At 48.4% G+C, this 23,437-nt stretch overlaps 9 protein-coding genes and 2 non-coding genes across 11 annotated transcripts; 6 read left to right on the top strand and 5 right to left on the bottom strand.

The window, feature by feature from the left end:
* The first annotated feature begins 6 nt into the window (after positions 1 to 6).
* BDV27DRAFT_132355 (SNARE-binding exocyst subunit SEC6) lies at positions 7 to 2,760 on the top strand. The gene has a single exon (XM_032067860.1). The coding sequence runs from the start codon at positions 338 to 340 to the stop codon at positions 2,615 to 2,617; it is 2,280 nt and encodes a 759-aa protein (XP_031924995.1). The 5' UTR covers positions 7 to 337; the 3' UTR covers positions 2,618 to 2,760.
* A 55-nt stretch (positions 2,761 to 2,815) lies between these two features.
* BDV27DRAFT_147451 (uncharacterized protein) lies at positions 2,816 to 4,150 on the bottom strand (the record flags this gene model as incomplete). Its single annotated transcript, XM_032070741.1, has 2 exons — positions 2,816 to 2,855; positions 2,898 to 4,150. The coding sequence occupies 2 exons, from the start codon at positions 4,148 to 4,150 to the stop codon at positions 2,816 to 2,818; spliced, it is 1,293 nt and encodes a 430-aa protein (XP_031924996.1).
* A 363-nt stretch (positions 4,151 to 4,513) lies between these two features.
* Positions 4,514 to 5,611, top strand: BDV27DRAFT_24037 (frataxin family protein). Its single transcript, XM_032076105.1, has 2 exons — positions 4,514 to 4,952; positions 5,086 to 5,611. Exons 1-2 carry the CDS (start codon positions 4,593 to 4,595, stop codon positions 5,356 to 5,358), a joined length of 633 nt encoding a protein of 210 aa, XP_031924997.1. The 5' UTR covers positions 4,514 to 4,592; the 3' UTR covers positions 5,359 to 5,611.
* A 455-nt stretch (positions 5,612 to 6,066) lies between these two features.
* On the bottom strand, positions 6,067 to 6,387 carry dph3 (CSL family zinc fnger-containing protein; the record flags this gene model as incomplete). The annotated part of the gene is made up of 2 exons (XM_032073003.1): positions 6,067 to 6,126; positions 6,193 to 6,387. The coding sequence occupies 2 exons, from the start codon at positions 6,385 to 6,387 to the stop codon at positions 6,067 to 6,069; spliced, it is 255 nt and encodes an 84-aa protein (XP_031924998.1).
* Positions 6,388 to 6,717: 330 nt separating this feature from the next.
* Positions 6,718 to 8,011, bottom strand: BDV27DRAFT_160278 (uncharacterized protein; the record flags this gene model as incomplete). The annotated part of the gene is made up of 4 exons (XM_032073004.1): positions 6,718 to 7,000; positions 7,077 to 7,609; positions 7,685 to 7,783; positions 7,868 to 8,011. The coding sequence occupies 4 exons, from the start codon at positions 8,009 to 8,011 to the stop codon at positions 6,718 to 6,720; spliced, it is 1,059 nt and encodes a 352-aa protein (XP_031924999.1).
* A 707-nt stretch (positions 8,012 to 8,718) lies between these two features.
* BDV27DRAFT_24053 (putative transcription regulator BDF1) lies at positions 8,719 to 11,714 on the bottom strand. The gene is made up of 3 exons (XM_032076106.1): positions 11,248 to 11,714; positions 9,187 to 11,185; positions 8,719 to 9,125 (listed from the first exon to the last, which is right to left on the bottom strand). The coding sequence occupies exons 1-3, from the start codon at positions 11,346 to 11,348 to the stop codon at positions 8,793 to 8,795; spliced, it is 2,433 nt and encodes an 810-aa protein (XP_031925000.1). The 5' UTR covers positions 11,349 to 11,714; the 3' UTR covers positions 8,719 to 8,792.
* Positions 11,715 to 13,739: 2,025 nt separating this feature from the next.
* On the top strand, positions 13,740 to 16,676 carry BDV27DRAFT_132363 (WD40 repeat and Utp12 domain-containing protein). The gene is made up of 2 exons (XM_032067861.1): positions 13,740 to 14,446; positions 14,505 to 16,676. The coding sequence occupies exons 1-2, from the start codon at positions 13,875 to 13,877 to the stop codon at positions 16,471 to 16,473; spliced, it is 2,541 nt and encodes an 846-aa protein (XP_031925001.1). The 5' UTR covers positions 13,740 to 13,874; the 3' UTR covers positions 16,474 to 16,676.
* Positions 16,677 to 17,277: 601 nt separating this feature from the next.
* Positions 17,278 to 17,358, top strand: BDV27DRAFT_t161. The gene has a single exon. It is a non-coding gene; the product is annotated as a tRNA-Ser (tRNA).
* Positions 17,359 to 17,980: 622 nt separating this feature from the next.
* On the top strand, positions 17,981 to 18,061 carry BDV27DRAFT_t162. The gene has a single exon. It is a non-coding gene; the product is annotated as a tRNA-Ser (tRNA).
* Positions 18,062 to 18,094: 33 nt separating this feature from the next.
* Positions 18,095 to 19,592, bottom strand: BDV27DRAFT_132365 (uncharacterized protein). Its single transcript, XM_032067862.1, has one exon. The coding sequence runs from the start codon at positions 19,511 to 19,513 to the stop codon at positions 18,539 to 18,541; it is 975 nt and encodes a 324-aa protein (XP_031925002.1). The 5' UTR covers positions 19,514 to 19,592; the 3' UTR covers positions 18,095 to 18,538.
* Positions 19,593 to 21,608: 2,016 nt separating this feature from the next.
* BDV27DRAFT_132368 (Rab geranylgeranyltransferase BET4) lies at positions 21,609 to 23,069 on the top strand. The gene is made up of 4 exons (XM_032067863.1): positions 21,609 to 21,700; positions 21,757 to 21,864; positions 21,915 to 22,500; positions 22,557 to 23,069. Exons 1-4 carry the CDS (start codon positions 21,692 to 21,694, stop codon positions 22,925 to 22,927), a joined length of 1,074 nt encoding a protein of 357 aa, XP_031925003.1. The 5' UTR covers positions 21,609 to 21,691; the 3' UTR covers positions 22,928 to 23,069.
* Positions 23,070 to 23,437: the final 368 nt, after the last annotated feature.

Here is a 23,437-nt window from a genome sequence, read left to right on the forward strand (position 1 = left end):
GAAACGCGGGGATGTGCCATTGACTGCTATAAGACATAGTGGCATGCGTATGGCTGCTATCTTGCTGTGATTCTACGTACGTCTGAACGGAGTCTACCTTAGGTTCAAAGCGCTGTGCGTTTAAGAGTGTATACTTGGCACATTATTGATTGCGGCGGCGTCGATTACATTGCGACGAGGGGTTATTACGGATATTCTTATGACGGTTTCTCTGTCGCTCTAATTGTCTGGTTGCACTACGGAGCTACCGAGTTTAATGATCCTGTAGCAGACAGGGCACTTACCACTGGTATTTTATACCGATTTAGTACCTTACCTAGTGTATGATATCGTCGAAATGGCACGAGGCGGAGACTCGGAAGGAACGGTAGCTCTACCACGATTAGAAGATATCCTGCGTCACCCTGAAGATCTGGACAAGATCGCCGGACTGAGAGCGGAATACTCGCGGAAGAAGGCAGCCGTCGATTCACAGCTCCGAGAAGGCCTCCGGGATCAATTGGAGACAGTACAACGCAGCATCAGCGCGCTAACCGAAGGCCAGCGCCAGGTTTCGAAGACGAAAGATGAGCTCCAGGGAATCGACAAACTATGCGCCGAGTCGCAATCCAGCGTCGAGGATTTCTCCCAGATTGATCGACTTGCCAAAGTGCAGAGGAACTTCGAGGCGGTCTTGACGATGAAGGAGGGACTGGAGAATTTTAGTGAGAATCTTGCTGAGGTTGAGAATCTTCTAAGAGAGGATGACGATGATCTCGAGAACCAGCCGAATTTGCTGCGAGCTCATATGCAGATCTCTAAATTGAGAGATTTCCGAGACGAGGCGATGGATCAGATACGGAAGGCTCAGGACCCGAGCAGCGAAGCCACGCTGGAGGATTACTTCCAGGGTCTAGATAGTGTTATCGACTGGTTCGATGATCATTTGGGAACTGCTTGTATGAATCTGATCCCCCTTGTGCAGTCTGATAACCCTAGCATGGTTGTCCGGCTAGCTGTTGTTGTCATGAACGAGGAAAAGAAGGATGAAACGGTTCGTGCTTTGCAGGAAGCGCAGAAGGACCACCAGGATTTGGCAGGCCGGTTCAAGTCGATGAATGTGGGCCCCAAAACGATTAGGGGCTATAAAGAAAAGTTTCTCCAAGCCATTGAATTCTACGCACAGGATCAGTTCGAGAATACTAAGGAGGAGTTTCTCGGCGATCCAGATATCCTAGAGAAGAGTTTCCGATGGTTCTTCAATGATCTCTTCTCTGTTAAGCAGGGCATGCAGACATTGATGCCAAAGAAGTGGAAGATTTACAAGACATACACCGATATATACCACCGCATGATGCATGACTTTTTCGTGGATCTGATCAATGACCCTGAGCTACCCCCAGATAATCTGCTTTCTATTATTCACTGGAGCGAGAAATACTATAAGAAGATGAACAAGCTCGGGTGGAAACAGACAGACCTGCGACCAAACATTCTCGACGATCGTGAACCTGAGCTCATTCGACAGTGGCAGAGCATTATCATTAAAGCGGTCGAAGAGTGGATGGAGAGGATCACAGAGACCGACAGGAATGGCCTGGTGGAGCGGGTTCCTGACTCTCTGGACACTAATGCAGAGGGCTACTTCCGCACCAAAACCCTTCCAGATATGTGGCGCATGATTCATGAACAAATCCAGGCAGCTTCGGCCTCCTCTCGTACAGACCTGGTCGAAGGCATTATCGATGCTATGTTCCGAGTGCTCAAGGGACGTCAAGCCGCTTGGCAATCGCTCATCGAAGAGGAGTGCGCCAAATATAAGGCGCCAGGCGGCGACCAGCTTGATGGATTGCAGCTGTTGCAGGATTGGCTTGTTGCGGTAGCCAACGACCAGATTGCTTGTATCGATGACAATGATGAATCAGGACAACTGGGCTACCTGTCGAGGTTCAAGCGCGATTTCGAGGCGCACGTCGACCCGAAATACATGGCGGCGCGAGCTATACCCGAGCTGGACGCTCTTCGCGACGGTTACGTGGACCTAAGTACCTATTGTCTTACTCAATTCGTCGAAGTGGTTTTTGCGGTCGACTTCCGCTCTACTATCCCCGATTTCTTCACTCAGAAGTGGTATGGCGACTTTGCCATCAAGCGAATCACTTCTACATTCGAAGATTACATGGCCGATTATTCCCCTGTCATTCACCCATCTCTTATCGACATATTAGTTGAGGAACTCTCCGACGAACTCTTGGTCCGGTACCTGTCATCTGTGCGCAACCGCGGTGTCAAATTCCGCCGACACGCTGATCCATACACGGACAAGTTTAAGGACGACGTTCTAACCGTTTTCGCCTTCTTTCAAAACTATCCGGACTCATTTGCCAGTACCATCAAGCAAAAGTGGCGGCTCGTCGACTGGTTGGTTCGCCTGCTTGAATCAGAGAAGGGTCCTGCCGTTGTTGCAGTCTATGAGGACTTCAAAATGGAATACTGGGATCTGCAGCTGACGTGGGTTGAGGCAGTGCTTAGGACAAGGGATGACTTTGAGAGAAGCATGATCAGTGCTGTCAAGGCCAAAGCAGCTGAGTTGTCCGTGGAAAGAGGTATGGAGACTCTTATGAGCCGGATGAGGTAGTTGAATGGTATCTAGGGGATGAATGACAGTGCTCTATTCAGCGTGGCGTTAGGAGTTGTTTCTAGTTAGATGCCAGGGTCGGCTGTTGCTAAGATGTATTCTATAATATGAATCCAATGACTCCAATCTATATGCTCGCTTTACTTCGGCTAGAAGCAAGCCTAATTATGTACTTGATGCTGGGTATATAACAGTCAACTAATTAATATTCACACCACCCCCAGTACCCCCATCACTACTAGCATCCATCTTACCGTCTCCATCTCCGTCTCCGATAGACTGAAAATCTAAGCTCCTTTCCACTACAGGCAAGTATTTCTCCCGCAAACGCGCGTTCATTCCACCTTCATCGGCCTCTGGGTCAAGTTTCTTCGCACCCATCTCACAAATACATACTGTTTCAAGGGGGAAGTCCTTCGCCCACACAAAGGGATATTGGTGTTTGGCGCCAGTGGCATCGTTAGACGCTCTCCTGTTGTTCGGTGACTTGTCTCCTTCACTCTCCGAACGGCTGGTCTCATTCTCTGAAAGATCCTCCCCGTTCAGCTGACCTTGCTCACTGCCACCCCCGCTAGTTGTAACCACAGTAGTCCGAGGAGTCGTTCTATCGCCGTCAATATAATAGTTCCGATAATGGGACAAAAAATCCCGTGCATCGAAAGTGTATTGGCTTTTGCGATTTTGGCCTTTCTGTGGCCCTCCACCCCGTGCTCTCCCACGGACATAAATTGTATTCGCTACCGTAGCGTGCAGTAGAAGCGGTCTGATCTTCGGTTTTGAAGCTGTAGAATTCTTCGATACAGGCTGGGTGCTTATCGGTTTGTCTGATGTTCGTGCGGTTTCTTCCGCAACGTTGGCTGGCATTTCCTCGAGGAGGGAGGGTTCTTCAACCGCCGCCTCTTCTGTAGACTTATCGTTCGTCTGCTTGCTATCTTTCTCTTTTTTCTGGTCACCGAGCAAAAATCCAGCCTCCAAGAATCTGTCCCGCAGCAGTTCACAGAAAGGATACAAGCGAGCAGTAGGATCGACTGGCGCCGCATGTAGGACCGTCGCGGCGCGTGCGCGAGGAAGCGCATGCAAAGATTCAAGAGAAACGGTGAACGGGCTCGGGGGACTTTCACCTTGCGATTTGGCGACTTCCCCGGCGCTCGACGAAGATGACTGTTCTGCCGCTGAAACTAAAGGTGTATTTCTCTTCCTCCCTTGTGCGCGTGCGCTTGCGATTTTCTCGGCCTCACGCACCATGGTGACTAGGTCTAGCGATTGGAAGAACTCGATAGCCTCGCTTAGACGATCCTTCGTTGGGAGACTCATGACACCCAGAGTCAGGTGCAGGGTACCGACGGGACGGAGCGCACCATCAGGGATGAGTGGCTGCTCTGGAGCTCCATATCGAAGTGCCCGGCGAGGGATCGAAGCTTTGAATGCTGCCAGTGAGGATTCCAGTTGAGGGAGGGATGTTGAGTTGACTAGAGGGAGGCAGAGAAAGTGGGTTAAGGGTGGTCTTTTTTCTTTCTTTTTTGCTTCGGACATGGCTGTCGTCCACTGTTTGGGGTGGTATGAGCGAAAGAAGATAAATGCTGATGGCCAGGATGTTGTGACTCTTGTGAGGGGCCTGCACGGCGGGGGGGATATCATTTATATAGCACTTTAGATCGTTGGTTACCCCCCAATGGTCTGCTTGGCAAGGAAGATGAAGCGTCGAGTCAGACGCTAAATATAGTCTATGCGATATATGTGGCGCTAGCAGTAACGAGTTGTCTCATAATATGGTTGTAATTGGTGATTTAAATGGAATAGAATGCGGAGAAAGTCTCGCCGAATGGAGTTAAGCTCCAAATAAGCTATGATGCCATCCATTTCCTTTTACCTCCACTTTTCTCTGCTTTTGCACCTCCCAGCGTCCCTCTTCGATAACCTGCTATCAAATCTCTAGAAGACAGTCTCACTCAGTCAACGTCTCACGTATTCCATTATGCTCTCCCGCTTTCCTCGAGCTCTCCCAGCGACCATCCGGCCGACCCTTCGCGTCGGCCGGATCTCAGCGCCAGTAGCTTCTCATTACCAACCCCAGTCGAGTCCGGCTTCTCGCTCATCTCGTCGGAGCTTCCATTGCACCCCTGCAGCTCGTAAGGGCATTTTCCCAGGCTCGTCGGACCCTCCGGCCCCAAACCCGCAAAGCAACAATGTCGCGGGCGCCGCCAGCCATGTCACCGAGCCATCGCCATTAACAGATGCAGAATACCATGACTATGCGGAACATTATCTCAATGTGCTCCAGAGCGAGATCGAGAAGGTCCAAGAGGAGGGTGCTGACATAGAGGCTGAGTATAGTGTGCGTTTTCTCCGTTGCTAATTTCTCTTTTAAGCTCTTGGATGGGCTTTAGCTCTGTCACTCTTCCATCTGCTTTACTTCCCGCCGAAAAATCAATTGGTATACGGCATGCTAATTACTGCCTTGCATATAGGCCGGAGTAATGAACATCGTTCTTCCCAGTGTCGGCACCTATGTCCTGAACAAGCAACCCCCCAACAAGCAGATCTGGCTCAGCTCCCCTATCTCCGGTCCCAAGCGGTATGACTGGGTCGTGGAGGGAGACTACATGCACGAGAAGCAGGATAGTAGGCCTTTTGCTAGTGGGCAATGGATTTATCTCCGGGATGGATCGAACCTGACGGACCTGTTGAATACCGAGTTGACCTTGAATATCCCGAGAGATGTCTACACTGAGGAACAGTGATCTCTTTGTTCTGGTTGCAGTGTATGCGACTTGGATATACGAAGATGTGCCTATGTTGCCCGGGCCACGAATACATGAAGTTGTGGTGGTTGTAGGGTATGAGGGCTCTCTTAACTGAATCTTGGTGGACTATACATTTCGGCATCGGGTACTACACCATATACTTGTTGCGCAGACATAATACAATATGCATATTTGAATTTCGTGGTGAACTACCGTTCCCAGATTAAGTATTGGGATCCCACTGCTCTGTATATTCCGAGCGCACAAGCGACCAAATCTAGAAGGCGATCATTGCCTAATAGTACCACGTCGTCATTATGATGCGATCACTACTGGGTCTTCACTTGACGCCCACTAACGCGCCTCATCTCTCATGTTTCACCAGCACAAAGTCGAGAGATACGATGCCTCATCAACAAAATTCCCCCAGCCGGGTCCGACCGTAGGTCCCTCTCACATCATGCACACGGCAAGATCCCACTAACACTTCAGTCTTCCGATCAATGCGACCACCGGCTCGAGGGCGGGTATCCGACTGTATTGCGCTCGCGATGTCGCATAACCCCCCGTGGCGAAGACTGAATGTCTATACTTTTCCTTCGAGTCCACAAGGGAGAAGACGAGAGGTTCCAGTATGTGTAGTGACGTATGACGGTATCAATTTATAGCCCCTATAGTTGTTTCCCTATTTCCCTCTTGAATAGTTTAAGCCTGAACCGCAACGGTGCCGGGACCTTGCTGCTGATTGGCCTTGGGGAGATCGTCCTTCTTGATGTTAGTAAGAACCCCGGTGTATACACGATTAAAGAAAGAGATAGATGAGAAACGTACAACATCAAAAATAACCCGAATCATTAAGCTGCAGCTGGGGCAAACGGCGATTTCTTCTCCGTCGCGAAGATCATCGATCGCAATCTCGAATCGGTCGCCACAAGGGCATGGGTAATGGTAGAGTTGGACGGCGGGGTCGAAGGTCATATCTTCGATTTCAATTTCGTCGTAGATGGAAAGAGCTTCATCGGCCATTTTTGGTGTATTTTTAGTTATTTAGAAAACACTTTGTGAATATTGTGGGGGAGGGGTTGAAGATCAGTGTATAGAATCCATGAGTCTTATCGGCGGAAAACTTTTGGTGGGTTGGTCAGGTGACTGTAGTGCGGGGGGTTGTTTATTGGCTGTTTCAAAAAGGCTGTTTTGGTGGAAGGTACAGAATTGTACCATCCAATTGGAGGGCATTTAATAAAGTGATGGTTAATGATGGACACGGTTATTAAGCACTGCAGTATAAGGCACGATGATGCGTTTGGGACAAGGGTATCTTAAGAGAAAGCAATAGATCGAGAAACGCCTACCCATTCATAATCTTTCAATCTCCGACCTCACATCTTCAATTTCTCGGATTAAATCCCCGTATTGTCGGGTAATATCCCTCATAGGCCCTGTTGCTGACCGTCTTCTACTGCCAGCTCTATCGTTCGCTCCCGAGTCGTCCACCTCATATGCTTCTAGTTCCTCCAGGGCTGACGCCTTTCTCTCCTCCAGCCGCTCGCGGGTGTCTCGAAGGTGCTGGCGGTATCGGCTGAGAGCAGCAATAGTCTCAGGCGTGTGTATCGTAGCACAAATATCCAGTTTCGTCACACTATAATGTCCAATTAATCTCGGCAGGCCTTGATAGAATCATCGAACTTAGTGCAAGCCACTGGGGTCGGACATACCTCAACTTCCCCTCCACGCTCCTTGCTACTGTAGCTAGATACTCTGCCTTCGCTTTGGTGGCTCGGGCGAGTGCCCCGTGTTTGGCGCGTTCCAGTAACACCACCATACGCTCCAGCACTGCAGCCCGTGTCGCTAGGACTTCCCTCGCTGTCGCTGCCATCCGTGTACGGGCTGCCGGAAGTTCGGATAGTTGTTTATGGCGTAATTTGCGCAGTCGATCTTCAAGCTGCGGGGAGAGAGAAACGGGTGCCCTCATCATCGACTGACGAGCCCAAGTCCGGGGTCGAGATAACTCCGCGGACGGAGGATTCGAAACGTCGCCCGCATTAGCGATCAATCGAAGGTCACCTAGAGAAGAGGAAATAGCATTCGAGAAGGGCTTGATCAATGCGGGAAGATCGGAGTAGAATTTGTCAATATCTGGAGCCAAGAGAGATAGCGCATCGGCTCCATCGCGATCGTCACCATCCAGGTCGAGCTGGTTGGATGACGAGTCCAAATACAAGCTGATAATTGTGATCGTGTCGCGGTACTAGTAATAAGCCATGTAACCTTGTCAGTTATTACTGTTCTCCTTCGTGTAGGTTGCCTGTGAAGTCATGCTGACATCGTCCGATAAATCACTGTCAGGATCAAAGGCTAGCTGTCGCAGTGTTTGTTTCTTGATTTGCTTTTTAATATGACGAGTCCGACAGTTTTTAAGTTCCTAAGCAAAATGTCCTCTCGATTTAGCATTCTTGTGGTTCATTCCCCCAAGTGTGGAATTGTTTTAGATAGTTAAAGGACGTACTTCCAAGACGGCCTTTCTGGCAGGCTGCGCATCGTTGGCGCGTGTCGAGGCATCAGGGTTGAGCAAATTCGTTGTCAAATTCTGGTATAGCCTCTTAAATTGAGGATTATCCTCCAGTATAGCTGGGTCGCAAGGGGGTAACATAACCACGGTTGTTGCGTTCTAGATATGTAGGTTGTGAAGCTGGAGATTAGATTAGGAAGAGCAATTAAATCGGTGTGCAGCGTCACCGCCCACCGATAAGTACATGCTTGCTTCGCTCCGCTGCGCAATTATGAACCTCCAAGCATACCGAGGCTCAGTACCCAGCCTACAGGTGATTACTCGAAATATGTATAAGAATACAAAGTCTCAGATTTTCGCTTCCGTTTTCACATTTCTTTCGTAATCATACATGCACTTGGTGCCATCACAACCCTCTCCTCAGAGAACTATCACTGCGCATCGACTTGCAACTGAATCATTTCCGCCTTCACCAGAGAACAAGCGCAAAGCATGCTTGAGCAAGTCCAACCAATGTCAGCAGGAAGTGCCCTCGTGAAAGACGAGCAAAAGCATATCGTGCGTTCACCACAGGATTATGGATCTTGCCACCAGATGCAGGCGAGCGAAAGTGGAGAGCTCAGACGCGACGTTCAACCCGATAGAAGTAAAGGGCTATGTACAAGAATACCAGGCGCCTGATAATAAAATCCAGGCCGTCTTCCAACGCAACAGTATCGCTAATAGTAGAAAGGAAAAGACAAACAGAAAAGGCTGGTGTGGTAACACAGGTTAACAACCAAGATGGGGAACAACTAATTAGAATAATGGATAACGTAAAATGAAGAATAGGAATGCCCAGGGACTAGCATAGTAGATCAACAAGACAAAGTGGAAGATTTCCGAAAAGTAAATATTCAGCTAGAATCCATCCAGCGAAGGTTTACTCCTCCTCGCTCTCTTCCGAGTCATCTTCCGAATCGTCGCTACTTTCGTTGGCTTCCACGGAAGGAACTGGATCAGGAGAACGGCCACCGCCCTGGAAGCGAGACAGGTTGCTCTCGAGCATGTTGATCTGAGCTTCCTGTTCAAACTTGCTCATGGGCTTGTTCTTTTTGGGTTTGGGGGCAGCAGCAGTATTCATAGCAGTGGGTGTCGCCACATCTTCATCTTCCATAACTTGGGGCGCATTCTTCTTGACGAATCTAAGAAGCATCAATAATACATCGTTAGGTAGCTCATCGATATCAAGTTCAATCTCCGTCTCCTGGGTGCCCTAGACGCAAAAGTTAGGCTTCTTAGCTCATTGCAGTAAGTAACTGTGGCGGAGATCGTACCTTGAGAGATGGAACATTGCTTTGGATGATCTTAAGCGCTTCCTGCATCTTCTTATCTGGAAGGCTACTAATCCCATTGGATATGATTTGCTTCTCCTGATATGTGACCCAGCGCTGCTTCTCGGGCTTCGATGGCTTTATGCTGCTCTTCTTGTCCTTCTTGGCCAGATTCATGGTTCCAGGCTTCTTGATATCCTTCGTGCTAGACTTGAGCTTCCCGGCCTTCTTCGATCCGGGTGGTGTCTTCTTTTTCTTCTTCTGAGCAATAGCTTCCACCTTACGTGTCATCTCAGCGATCTTCTGCTGTAGCCGTTGAAGTTCTTCGTCGTCGTCGCTATCGTCCGCATCTTCATCGCTTTCGTCAGATTCGGACTCGGACTTTCCGCTTTGGTGCTCAGGATGCGGTTCATGGGCCTCCAGGTAGCGTGCCTTCTGAGACCATTTAGAGTTGAATATCTCTTCAAACTTTTGTCCAGCAAGGTATGTAGGGTCGCCAGGGATATTGAACTTGAAACAGTTTTTGAAGATCAGGCGCATGTCCAGTTCGAATTCTTTGGCGTTCTCGTATTGACCAGTTTTAAGTTTCGTTTGCATAGTCGAGAGATCCATCGGTTTCTTAATAATGCTGTGGTAGGTAGGAATATTCAAGGCCACAGGATCAACGGGTTGATAGAATGGGACTGCATAATTAAAATGTTTTGGCTTGTGAAGCTCATCTAGAACCTCCTGGCAGAACTTCAATTCCCATTGATATTTCTTCTTCTTTGGCTTCGTTGAGTAGGGTAGATCGCGCTTCGGGGGATGGATGGACCGCTTAGGGCGTCCATCAGCATTGGTAGAATCGCGTCGAATAACAGGAAGACCTTCTGGTCCCAAAGCGAATGTTGTAGCCTGAGGGGAACCACCAGTTGGGCGTGGTGGAGCCTGGCCTATACTTGTTCGTGGTTCCCGTCGTGCCGCTGAGGTCTTAGGAGAAGACTTCTTCGGTTTCCTTTCTTCGATATCATCAGGCCTAGGGCAGTTAATCATCTGCTTTTCGAAAGTAGACTTGAGCTTCTGCCCTTCCTGCGCAACAATATGATCCGGGCCATTGAACGTCAACGAGTTTTGAACCATTAGGTTAAAATCATCAACGACAGCCTTGACCGACTTGTACTCATTATTTTTCAGACGTCTCTCAATGGTCCCAAGATCCATGGGCTGTCTGATAATCTGTGGATAATGAGGAATGTTCATCTTCTCTGGATCAACTGGCTCTCGATAAAAGCGTGAGTCATTCATACGCTTCAGGCTTTGGATTCCTTTAAGAAGGAACTTGTGCTGAACCCTAGTCATAGTCGCATCGCCATTTGTTGCCGCATCCGCACGTCGCTCAGCCACGGGGCCGGGGGTCCCGGGGGCTTTAAATCCAGATGAGGTAGAACCTTCCCCTCCAATCTTGGTACGCTTCGCAGCAGGCTCATCTCTTGAATCTGGCTCGCGTTCCCTAGACAGCTTTGTGGGAGACACCGGAACATCTGGTGCATCTCGCATTTCCTGATCAACACTCTGCAGATGTGGTAGCGAGGGAGCCTTAGTAGTTAAATCATTGTTCGAAGAACGTTCAGGCTTTGCACTAGCGGGAGGATGATGTGGAAGATCAGTCTTTGCGGCAGAGCCCCGAGCCTGTGCACTGCCGTCCACCTCTTTCGCTGGCTTTAAGCTATCTGGCGTTGGCTGCGATTTTTGAGGGGTACCATTATCAGCACTAGTATTCCCACTAGAGTTGGCAAGGTTCTTCCCAGTTGTTTCCTTTTTTGTTTCGTCTATAGCTGAAGATTCCGTGACCAGGTTTTTGCGTTCCTCGGGCGGAGCAGTCGGTGATTTCGGAGGGGATGTTGTATTGACTCCGTTTGTGGCAGTGGTCTCATGGCCATTCATTGAAGCAGGTTTGGTCGATTCGACTTTCTTCTCATTAACAGCCGCATCTGGCTTAGAATCAGTTACAAGACCCTGCATGCTGTGAAGAGGCAGTCAGCAATTAGTTCCATGTTTCCGAAAGTCGATTGGAGATATACATACTCTTTGCGACCAACATCGACAGAGATGCCATTTGGCGACGGTGGCAGTTGAGGCTTCTCCTCCTTGAGCACAGGAGCAGCCTCCGGAGGCGGGGTCGCCATCGAGGTCGATGTTTAAATGTCCAGCTGTGGACCAGAATACAGTGTACTAACACGCAGCGATGTAGGCAGCAGCTGGTATCAGTTATCGAGAAAGCTTAAAGCGACAACAAAAATGCACTGAATAGGTATTCTCTGCGCTATCACAGACTAAATGGATCGATTCGTCAACCGTCGACTAAAACCCCCTGATTAAGTGACAAAAGACAGATGAAAACTGTTGTTCAGCAGTCACAACTGCTGCGACGCCGCGGTGTTAGAATATACAGGAAAGATGAGTATTAGCGCGGGTCGGAAGTGGAGAATGCGACAGGAAGCAGAGGAATTTATATTGCCAAGAGGCGGTACGCTGTAGATGGTCACGTGGGCGGCAAGCCTGATTGACTAAGCGTGAGGCAATCTCGAGATAAAACGGAAGTGGAAAGAATCAAAAGGGAGAAGTCGAAAAAGAATAGGCAAGTCAGGTGATCTTTAGAAGGATCGCACGTGCCAACCATATGCCTGAGGCCACAGTGATTAAATGGACCTCGTGGAGTCGCGGTCGAGATTGAAGGGTGATAGAAATACAGTTAATTTGGTTTGGGTGTTTGAGTTGTTGCTAATAATAATAATCAAGTGAAAGGGGAAATAATAATGACCATAATAAATAAAATATAATAAAATATAAAGGGCAAGTGCAGTAGCTGTGGCTGGGATTCTTATCTGGGAGCGCGACGCGACAACGCGTTAGACCGAGTTAAAAAGAAAATAAATGATGATAATGCCCAGGGGTGGTCACGGGTAACCTTGGACACGCAGGTTTAGGCAAGGCGGTAAGTAAGAAAAAGGGTAAGGAAGGCGTGACCGGCGCGCAGCTCAGCTCAGGTCCAGAAACAGAGACTGAGAAAATCGGAGGGGGTGCTAGAATCCTTAAGTACGAACGACCGCGTCGCGCTCGTCCGTCCTCTGCCGCTAACTCCATCGGATACACTAGTCCTAATTTAATATTCAGCAGTTTTTGATTGGCTTATGGATGACGCGTTCTACGAGTCCATGGATACGATTGGGTTCTTCCAACTCTGGTGGATCCTCGTACCAGGAGTCCCTTTGTCGGAAACATCCTCGAAAAATATTCAGCTCTCCAAAAATAAAAATAAAAAACAAGTCAGAGCTGCAAAAAAAGGCACATCAAGCTGACGAAATAAGTAATACTTGAAGAACACTGAAGGTCCTCTTAAGGTGTTTGGCTTGGACACATCGCACCAGACGCCATTCGTTAAATGTATCTTTTGTCATACCGTAAGTCAGATATGACATACCCAAAAAATCTGTTAGGCATTCATGACGGGATGAAGGACTGCATCATGGATATGGTGATGGCTGGTTTGCTACACACCGATCCAGAAAAAGTTGATCTGCTGACCCGAGAAAGCCCCAGGGTCAAGCCCTGAGCCCTTCCCTTGCATTGCATTAGGTCTAGCCTCGTGCTGCTGACATAACCACTATGGCTTGTTAGTCATGCCAAGAGAGATATAGAATGTTAGTAAGGACAGGAACAAACACCGACGGATCTGATACCTGATCGCTTTGAGCTTTAAAGAACTGGTTCGGTCACGGTATGAATATGAGCTTAACTCGACTTTTTCCCTAGTAGTACATGTAGCGTAACAGTGGTGCCTGCCTGTATCCCTTGTTCTGCTGGTCTCAGGACACTCCACATTGATCTTCGAATAATCATCAGTGTCGCGCTTTATCGGTCACCCCTGGCTTATAGGTGGAGTGGAACACGACAAAGGGGATTTTCTTGCAGTCGAGTCTGGGTGGGCGGAGATGAGTCAAGAGTGTAGCAACTGACAACGCATGACTCTGCGCGGAGAACATGCAATGTGTGCCAGTAGCAGTCAAACTAGAAACTGCGCATATTTGCCTCCCAAGGCCCGAAGAATGCAACTTCTGAACCCAATTATATTTCAGTCCTTTGGTAATATCGACCAGTCGAAGAAGCAAGCTGTGCTTATCTTCAGAGCCTGATGTGAAGGCTCTGCTGTGAGTGAGTTTGAGAAGACATTCAACCCGGGCAATATCGGGGTTAGTAGATTCGAACGACTAGCTCGAGATTACCTACCTAGTTTCTTAATCGTGAATGGGAGGAGGAAGTGGCACCAGCAAAAACAGAAAGCCTAGTCCGATTCAACATTCTGCGGGCACGTCTAAGACCGACGCATTGTTGAGAGGAAAGATTAGTTAAAGGTCTTTAAAGAGTATGGAGTAGTAGGAGTAGTTATGGAAAGAGACGGGCGATTAGATAAGACGCCTGCAGTACTTATAAGGGCGCTAGACCATAACAGGGCAAGCGCCATCTATTGGCTCTACAGAACTTTTTTTTCCTTCTCAGCAACACCGCCCAAGAGACGGCGACAGTCTGCAGTTCAACAGACTCTCAACATCCAGGTGTCGCTCAAAGTCGAAGCGGGACTAGGATTAATCCACTACCTGGTTTCTGTTCTATGACATTGTTTGTTTCTTCTTTCGCTTACAGATTTGGTCAAAATGGGTAAGAAGACGTCTCGCCCGCCCGCCTCGAAAACCTCCTCCGCTGCGTCGCCCGCGATATCCGGCATGACATACACGGGGAGCAAATCTTCGATACTAAAGGCGTCATTTGCACCGTCTGAATATCAATTGGCGCTTTTCGCGTCGGTCATTCAGGGTCTTGGTGCTCAGCATTTGCGAATTCATGATACGAATACCGGCCGGTTACAATGCGAGCATGTCTTGGGTCCTAAGGAGACGGTCACCTCCCTAGATTGGGGATATTATCCAGGAAGGCAGAAGGATCGCGATCAGCAGTCGAAGAAGAAGAGAAAGCGACACTCCGACGTCAATGGTTCCGCCGGTGGGTTCGATCAGGGAGATGTAGTCGTCGCCTTCGGTACCAGTGCTTCAGATATCCGGATGTACTCGCCTACGGAGGACAAGATTGTCGGAACACTTATTGGGGCTCATGATGAAGGGATTAAGGATTTCAAATTTACATTGAGCAAGCCCGCTCAAGAAGGTTGGAGTGTCGGTGGTGATAACAAACTTGTACAATGGGATCTACGCACCGGGAAAAGCACAAAGTAAGCTCATATATCCTTATCATGGGATTTTCAAGACCTGTCTAACATCGCATGCTAGGATAATTAACTTGCCTTCATCCTCGGTGGTCACGAGTCTGGCGCGCCCGCTTCCCTCCAACCCACCTGTTATCTGCGCATCTCAAACACCATATATAATCGATATTGATAATAACGATGCGCCAATTGCGTTCCCCGCCATGCGCAATTCTATCCATACTCTTCTCACCTCCACTGAGTCCGCCTCTACCGGGCTGTTCCTCGGCTCCGATAATGACCGTTATATCAATGTGTTTGACCCTGAGAGTCGGAAGCTCGTGATGAATCTGGTGACTGAAAAAGAAGTATCTTCGTTGTCATTGTACACCGGCTTCGGGAAGAAGACAGGTGACTCGTCGTTGGAAAAGCAAGCCCTGGCAGCTGTAACTGACGACGGCACAATTGAGCTCTTCATGAGGCCATTCGTTCAGCCAAAAGATTTGCAGGGAGGTAAGGCTGCCACGAGCTTGAAGGCAAGGGGAAGGCAGATGACCAGGAGAGCAGAGTGTTCCATTAAGATCACGCGCTCCGAGGGCTCTGATGCGCTCGTCCCGGTGGTAACAGCATCGTTCCAAGGTCATGACCTAGTCATTGCATATGCTGAAGGAGGCGTCATCCCTATCTTTGAGCGTGTTTCTTGTTTCGATGAGGAAACCGACGAGTTGGCGTTCACGGGCACGAAGGAGATTGTCAAGAGCAAGTTCAGCTCGGTACTCTCATCGGTTACCACGAACGGTGCAATGAAGACAGGTGAAAGCCAGGTCGATGAGTCCAAGGTGGTGGTACAGCAAGGAAGTCTTGCAGATGATGATGTTGAGATGCAAGACTCCAGACAAGACGTTGTCTCGGATAGCGATGGATACTCGGATGATGACGACAAAGAACACAAGCAGTCGGGCGAAGTGAAGGAAGCAGACAAACAGAATGGTACCGACAGCGACGTGGAGATGGATAACGCGGGAGAGTCGGATCCTGAAGATGAGGAGGACGAGGCTGGCGAACCCTCCTTTGGCGAGCTCATGCGGGCAAACGCAGCAGACATAGATGTTGAGGCTGAACTTGAGGATGATGTCCGCATCGGGTCTCTTGTTCCCGGGAAACCCAACAATGCAGTCCAACAGATTCCATCCGGTGTCTCACTCTCCACTGTCCTTACACAGTCCCTTAGGACCAACGATAACGACATGCTTGAATCTTGTTTCCATACCGGTGACCTCTCGATCATCCGGACGACCATTCAACGCTTGGAGTCGTCCCTGGCAGCTACACTTCTCCAAAAGCTGGCCGAGCGTCTTTCTGCCCGGCCTGGTCGGTATGGACATCTCCTCGTGTGGATTCAATGGACATGTGTCGCACATGGCGGGGCGCTCGCCGGTCAGCCAGACCTTTTGAAGCGTATGGCCACGCTTTACAAGGTCATGGATCAGCGCTCATCAAGTCTATCCTCTTTACTACTGCTTAAAGGTAAGCTTGATATGCTGGACGCGCAACTCGGCTTGAGGCAATCAATCCGCAGTGGAGCAGAAGGGATGGAGAGTGAAGATGAAGACAACGTCATCTACGTTGAGGGAGAGGAAGAGCTTGAGGAGGAGGATAGCGATGCTGAGACTGCAAAGCACATGGCCACACCACGGACCAAGTTGATTCGCGATCAGACCTTCGACGAAGACGAATCCATGCTGAACGGCGTCCAGTCCGGCATTGATGAGTCAGAAGACGAGGAAGAGGGCAGTGAGGAAGATGACGATGAGAACGAAGATGTATTTGACGTTGAGGCGGAGGAGTCTGCCGGCTCTTCCGACGCTGAGGAGTCCCTAGAGGAAGACGAAGACGACGAGGATGATGATGCCGAGAGTGCCGGTTCGATGGCCGATTTCATTGCCGATACGGAAGATGACTCCGAGGATGAGGCTCTTTCAGCTCCCCAGCCGCCACCAAAGAAGACCAAGCTGGGCAGTGGAGGGAAGGGGAAGAACAAGGCGAGAAAATAGATTAGATTTTTATACCCTGTTCTTCTGTGTTTGTTCCTGGAGTTCCGTGTACTACACCCAGACAAAAAGTGCTCAAAGAGAGAAAATATATTTTTTGAATCTGTTTCTTGTATTCCGTTTTAGTGTATGGAGCCATCGTTCACTAGCATCTACGTTGGCTTGCTACTACCATCTATTTACGTGCCTTCATACATCTATCGTCCTGGTATATGTTCCTAGTCATGTTGACATGGGGGATTGAACACGCACAAATCCGAGGTTCTCGGTCTTTAGATCTATCACCTTGTACGTATCTCCTTAATCAGATACAAAACACATATATACTTGCTTTTCCCACGTGACTACCCATCGTACGAGCAGGCCCGAGACACAAACAGTACGGCAAACGGCGGCAGGGTAGGGCAGCCTCATTCAAGGAATGTCCTTTGGGGAGGGGGCTATATTCTGGTGTATATTATCGGTATGCTCCCTCTCGAACACGGCGCTAGCATTGGTAATTGACATATGGTCGTACTGGAAATAATCTCACGCGCTAGCATCGGGGGATATATATATTTAAACCCTAATCAACAACACCACACCATAAACCAAGAATAAATTATAAAATACCACGCAAAGAAAAGCCACGGACAATACGAGCAGTATCAAAATGAGTTGATTAGAGGCGTACGGTGGTTCTTTGCAGTATATTGATACCATTTACCTTTTCTGATGATGTATATGCTGTTGAGGAAGCAGCACAAAGTGGACCTTATTAGTTTTGTAGGCTTATTTAATCAAATATAGACTAGTTAAATATCAATTGTCAGTGTGGCCGAGTGGTTAAGGCGATAGACTAGAAATCTATTGGGTTCGCCCGCACAGGTTCAAATCCTGTCGCTGACGGTACTTTTTTGCTCTTTGACAGCAGTCAAGTACATTTCTTGACACCTTAGTTCTTTTTCTTATCCCCCACACAGGCTAATGCAAGCAGCAATCCAACAAACAAAGCCGTGGCTCAGCGACTATAACACCCCCCACGTGATCAACATAGTATCAAGTTCTTCGTGAACTGGCCATACATGTACATACATCTCCCGAAGTCGTTCGAGCACTATATAGCTTGGTTGGCGATCGTTAACTGCCCGTGTCAAAAAGACCATATAGGACAAGTTACCAAAGCTGAATGATGCATTCATGTACAAATATACCGCCAGTCCCTGACCTGGTACAACATAGAATACTATATTTGTAGGTAAAAGTAAGCGTTCCTTGGTAAACAAGACGGACAATAAGAAAGATGCTAATATTCGTAAAGAGCGTCCGAATTGAACAGCTCAATGAATCTAATTAAAATAGATACACACCCTAGAGATATGGTTGAGTCACTCTAAATAGGAATGAACTCGCCTCTCGTGATGATCACCTTAAGGAAATATATGGTCCAACAGAGGCTGTCTTATAAGTCAATAACTGGAGATGCATTTACCCATCTATAGGGAAAGCTAGTTATATAAATTTCATCTAAGTCAGTGTGGCCGAGTGGTTAAGGCGACAGACTAGAAATCTGTTGGGTTCGCCCGCACAGGTTCAAATCCTGTCGCTGACGTTTCTTATATATCTGCTTCTTTTTCCCCATCTTATTCCTTTTGCTACTTTTATGTTTCCCCTCCTGGACCCTATATATCACTTTACCACATGACGCAGTTACGAGTGTTTTGCTGTTATGGAATATTTGGGGACCACTGCTGTTAGCGGGAGTCACCATACAGGGTCTGTTTATTGTATCTGCCTATTCCATGCAGAGTATGTCGACCTACTCAAGTATTCCCGTTCTTAAACGGGTAATGCCACCTACTGGTTCACGAATATAAAGCATATCCGGGCATATGAAATGAACTTTACTTCGTCAGTGACCTCCTAGAGTAGCTGGCGACTATGCTCCCTGTTTTACAGAATGCTGCATTCATCGCCATGACATGTCTATCCCAATTCCCTATAAGGATACATGCTTGACATGATAACCTACTGCACTAAGGATATGTTGCCAATAATTCGCGAAGCTCTGCATCCCGAAGCTTTAACGTCAACGAATGACTTCCTTTCCTGGGGCTTCCAAACCTTCAATACCCTCGAGGATCTCACTGCCACCGTATGGCCCAGAAGCTGCAGCCTTTTGTTTTCTTCCACTGCTCCACACCTCATGAAACTTGACACTTTGGTCACTAGAAGCCACAATGATACATCCTTCTTCGACTGTGCGTGGACACCAGAGCCCACCTTCCTTGGCCCTAGGCCGCACAACTGCCCGCCGGTAATGTACACTTCCTCCCTGCCTGTTCGACCTGAGTTGATTCACCAAACTCGATATAGAAGAGCCATCGGGACTGTCTAATTTATCAAGCACATAAGTAGGAGGCCTGCAGGGGTAGCTAACCGCACAGAGGGCTCGGCCGCAGTCAACATTTGACTCATTCTCTATACGATCCCAGCTACTACCGTTTGGGCCCCAAGGGATTGCAGCGATCTGCTCACAGCTTGGCCAGGCGAAGACAGCAATTCGGAACGGATGCTCTGGTTGTGCAAAGCCAAAGGTAGCGACAATCTCTCTCCTTGCCTTGCTCCAAATAAGGCTAGTCACCTGAGCATAAACGTTGATAGTAGCCAGACATGCGCCAGACTGCGTGTGGTAGAAGTGGATGGCGCGGTCATTAGAGCCCCCACCAGTGGCCAGAAGAGATGGCTGCCAGGGAGCGAATGCTATTGCTTTAACCGCCGCAGAGTGGACAAGCCGATGCTTCTGATTGTTTGGCGGCACCATGACCGTTCGGTCGCGATCTGAGATGAGCGATCCCACACGGCTGAGGAGAGCTGTTGATACAGGCGCGATTCCAGAGCGGGAGGATGTAGGTAAACTGCGAGCGATGAAGTGTCTATGTAAGAGCTGTTGATGGGTGTTCTCCACGGATGAATTGAGACGACTCTGGCATAGCGTATTCACACACTTCGAGACTATGCCTAATTCTCCTGGGGGAATGATATCTTGCAGCTCGAATAACATACACGCATTATCATTACCACCAGTAGCAAGAAACGTTCCGTCTGGAGACCATGATATTCCACAAACCTGCTGTGTATGGGCCGATATCCTAGCAATCAGTGTCATGGAGCCTTGCCAGTCAAAGTCTTCTCGGATCTCATCGTCAGGCCATTCCACTGAGTAGTACCAGATATTACCTAGATCATCACCGACAGCCAAATCTTCCGTATCTACCCCGACGTGTTTGAATCTCTCTGATATTCTGCGCGAAGTCACATGCTTGAATGCAACACAAGTGATGGTATAAGGATGATTGATTTCAAAACGTATCTCTGAATCAAACACACTCCAGAGGCTGAGTGTACCGGAATGTCTGCCAACAGCCAGAATGCCTTTCTCTCCACACTCCGAGGAGAAAGATAAAGAAGTTACGTAGTTCGACGGATGTTGGTCAGCGAAAGGTGGGTACTGAACGCCAAAAGCTTCAGACCAAAGGTAAACATGGTGGCCAAGACCGACGGCAAGAAACCCAGAAGTGGTTGAATACGCGAGTGTTGAGCAATAAAAATCATCGCGGAGGTTAGGCGCGTCTAGTATACGGAATGGTAGTGTTGGCATAATCCTTGCGCTATCTCCCCTTGGTATAGGCGTAGTACTCCCTAGTGTTACCATGTGGAAAGGGGTTAGTTGGTTTCCAAGAGACCATGAGTGGCCGGCAACCATGCAGCATCATTTGCAGTTAGACATAAATAAATTGTACTTACAACGATTCTTCTCTGCCTTTTTCCATGCATTGTCTTTCCAGGTCAACGGCGAAAATCGCTCGTAGAGGGGAGAGAATGGAGCTGGGGTGGACTCAAGTAGTGGCCAGTCGTGATGACTGTTGAGAAGGGTTCTCGCAGGGTCAATATCCAATGCAAGAGCTACCCTTGACTCGTATTTCGATTGTTCCTCGGTTGATTCTACAGATGGCAAGAAACTAGCATTGTACATAGGCGCAGCTGTTCCACTTGCCAAGGGTCCTCCAGAGCGGCTAGAAGTTGTCCTGGATCGCCTGCCTACTGCAGCAGATGCTCCACCAACATGCCAGACAGCGCCATTACTCACTTGTCTATTCCCGGCTTCTGGATACAATGGGCTATCAGTCCCTGTGATAGCCGGAATATTGATAAAACGGGGTCCATAGTACAGTTGTAATGGACGTCCTGAGGGTATTCCGGGTGTGCTCGCAGACCGTCTTGGACGTGTGGGCATAAACGGATCTTCTTTCTGTGAACGATGGCGCAGAAACCTCTCCTCAGGGGATAGCTCCTGTGGGCGTTTGCCAACACGAAACAAGGTCGACAGTGGACTCATAAATTGCCTAACTGGTATGAACCTGTCCGGCGAGGCTGGAGATCTCGAAAGGTCACCATTTGTATTAGTTATAGTACACCTCCTAGCTTTATGCCGACCTCTGACAGGTGATAATGCCTGTTTGGCAACACTATCCGCCTCCACAGGTGGGTTTTTGGAGTTGCAGACAGTATGGCGCCCTTTTCTTGTCACGGGCATAGGCAGGGGAATTGGGCGAGTATCTTTGTACTCCCCCGAAAAAGGCGAGCCAGTGCCTAGATTAGCTGCATAATGAGTGACAGGCCCTATGAGGGGCGGTGGAGTAATAGCATGGTCAACTGATAGATTAGAGTCGTCATCACTAGAGGTGTCTGAGATGAGCTCAGGCGTTGACGGCCTACTTTCCATGAGAGGGTCCAACTTCTGCAATACATAGCATTGAGAGCCTATCATTGTTATAACGACGCCCAACTGTTGCAGTTGGCGGCCTGTAATAGACGTAATAATTGAATGCTGTGGTCAGCTCTGGAATGCTTCAAAGTCAAAAAGAATGGTGTTACGGGTCCAGATCATGAAAACCTAGACCCTGGGTATAAAACTATTGTGTTGTAATGCAACAACATATCCCTTGATAAACAGTAGATAAGTTGGAAGCTGAAGGAAGGTGGACGGTGATCCAGTATAGATGAGGTAGTATAGTATGACACGTGACGTCCCGATAGGGAAAGCATTCCAAACGGAGACGAGCAACCGTGACTTCTACTCCTTCGTTCTCCTTACTGGTAGGCCTGAGAAAAACCATACCTTCCTGGTGGTGGCACGTTTCAACTAGTCAGGTGTTACATAAATAGACAACAGGTCGACATGGCCAGCGTAATTTTTAACCTTCCCTCTGCATACCCCACACCTACTGATGGATGGTTCGGCAGCATGGGATACCCCGCTACAGCTTGAAGAAGAAATCCGAAGAAGCTCGTCAACAAGAGCTTCGCAAAATAGAAAAATACCAGGAGCTGGATCAGTTAGTCCGTGCGAAGGTATATCCGCTCTGCTCAGAATACACACGGCGTTCTGATAGGTAGTCCAGATTGCAGAACAGCAGTATACGCCTGAAACACTTCAAAAAATCTCCGAATTGTTGACCAAAAATCCGGAGTACTACACGGTGTGGAATTATCGACGCCGGGTTCTGCGGCACGAATTCACACAAGCTGCACCACGCGACTCGACTGAGGCTGCAGCGGATCAGATAACTACCTTAATCAAGAATGACCTGCTATTCCTGATGCCGCTACTGCGCAGCTTTCCCAAGTGCTACTGGATATGGAACTATCGTTTATGGCTTCTAGATGAAGCTAAACGTCTGCTGCCGCTCTCTATCTCCCGGAGAATCTGGGAAGAAGAGCTAGCGCTTGTGGGTAAAATGCTTCGCCTAGACAGCAGAAACTTCCATGGTTGGGGCTACCGACGAGTTGTCGTGGACACGTTAGAGACACTGACACCCGAAGAGAAGGAAGAGAGTATGGCGGAAGCAGAATTCGAGTATGCGAAGAAGATGATTGGGACGAATCTCTCTAACTTTTCCGCGTGGCATTATCGGACGAAGCTTATCCAGCGATTGCTGAATGAGAAATCAGCCACTGATGCGGAACGAAGAAAGATGCTCAATGACGGTACGTTTCCCTGTCTTACATAAGAAATGATCGCTTTCTTCGCTAATGCAACTAAGAACTGGAGCTTATCCATCGCGCCCTGTGTGACCCATATGACCAGTCACTATGGTTTTACCACCAAAATCTAATTTGCACATTTGACCCAGCAACATCGGGGCAGACAATGGCACCGAACCTCAGTCAGTCGGAGCGGCTGGACTATGTCCGCCAAGAGATCGAGGAGATTCAGGATATGCTGGACGGGGCGGAGGATTGTAAGTACATCTACCAGGCATTAATCGACTGTACCTTGTTGGCGTCGAAAATCGAGGGCACCATGTCCAATGACGACCAACAAAAGGTTTTGAGCTGGATCTCGGAACTGAAGAAAATGGACCCGCTTCGGCGTGGACGGTGGTTGGATTTTGAGCGATCACTCCGCGCTTAAGGGGAGCACCTCCTTACTTCACACTTTCTGAATAAACAGGTCATCGAACGCTAAGTGCGGAATTACCTTTTCATCGAGGTCGACTCCCTAATTCCCATAGGTCGAATTGTTGGTGGTGGTTAGTAGTCCGTAGTTTAGTTTGTGCGTAGTCCTCAGAGGTATGGAGTAGTACTGTAAGTGTATTTAGTTGGGCAGTGGGGACCAATAGGTTTTTTTTTCATCCATGGGTGGGAGAAATTTCAGGGGAGTTTCAGGAATGTTTACATGTTCCAGGAGTCCCGAATTACACTTGATTAGTTAGTACTTACTAGTAGATGCTAAGCTAGTAGTCGAAATACAAAATATATACAGAATACAATGTTTTAATTTGAACCGCATTTACATCCGGACAGGGCGATCGATATAGTGAAAAGGTAAAAGAAGTAGTATCCTTGTAGGAAAAAAACAAAACACAAAGAAAACAAAAACAAAATCCCACCATTGACTTCATCCCTAAGTAGCAGTAAGAAC

The sequence above is a fragment of the Aspergillus caelatus genome, assembly GCF_009193585.1.
Source record: "Aspergillus caelatus strain CBS 763.97 unplaced genomic scaffold BDV27scaffold_158, whole genome shotgun sequence".
In the NCBI taxonomy this organism is placed as follows: Eukaryota; Fungi; Ascomycota; class Eurotiomycetes; order Eurotiales; family Aspergillaceae; genus Aspergillus; species Aspergillus caelatus.

What these genes read in the sequence shown, in the direction of transcription:
- BDV27DRAFT_132355 (XM_032067860.1), top strand. Translation starts at nt 338, where the DNA reads ATGGCACGAGGCGGAGACTCGGAAGGAACGGTAGCTCTACCACGATTA.
- BDV27DRAFT_24037 (XM_032076105.1), top strand. Translation starts at nt 4,593, where the DNA reads ATGCTCTCCCGCTTTCCTCGAGCTCTCCCAGCGACCATCCGGCCGACC. An exon ending in ACATAGAGGCTGAGTATAGT is followed by an intron (nt 4,953 to 5,085) that starts GTGCGTTTTCTC and finishes CCTTGCATATAG; the next exon opens with GCCGGAGTAATGAACATCGT.
- BDV27DRAFT_24053 (XM_032076106.1), bottom strand. Translation starts at nt 11,348, where the DNA reads ATGGCGACCCCGCCTCCGGAGGCTGCTCCTGTGCTCAAGGAGGAGAAG. An exon ending in GTCGATGTTGGTCGCAAAGA is followed by an intron (nt 11,186 to 11,247) that starts GTATGTATATCT and finishes GCCTCTTCACAG; the next exon opens with CATGCAGGGTCTTGTAACTG. An exon ending in GCAATGTTCCATCTCTCAAG is followed by an intron (nt 9,126 to 9,186) that starts GTACGATCTCCG and finishes TTTTGCGTCTAG; the next exon opens with GGCACCCAGGAGACGGAGAT.
- BDV27DRAFT_132363 (XM_032067861.1), top strand. Translation starts at nt 13,875, where the DNA reads ATGGGTAAGAAGACGTCTCGCCCGCCCGCCTCGAAAACCTCCTCCGCT. An exon ending in CGCACCGGGAAAAGCACAAA is followed by an intron (nt 14,447 to 14,504) that starts GTAAGCTCATAT and finishes ATCGCATGCTAG; the next exon opens with GATAATTAACTTGCCTTCAT.
- BDV27DRAFT_132365 (XM_032067862.1), bottom strand. Translation starts at nt 19,513, where the DNA reads ATGTTATTCGAGCTGCAAGATATCATTCCCCCAGGAGAATTAGGCATA.
- BDV27DRAFT_132368 (XM_032067863.1), top strand. An exon ending in ATCAGTTAGTCCGTGCGAAG is followed by an intron (nt 21,865 to 21,914) that starts GTATATCCGCTC and finishes TAGGTAGTCCAG; the next exon opens with ATTGCAGAACAGCAGTATAC. An exon ending in AAGAAAGATGCTCAATGACG is followed by an intron (nt 22,501 to 22,556) that starts GTACGTTTCCCT and finishes AATGCAACTAAG; the next exon opens with AACTGGAGCTTATCCATCGC.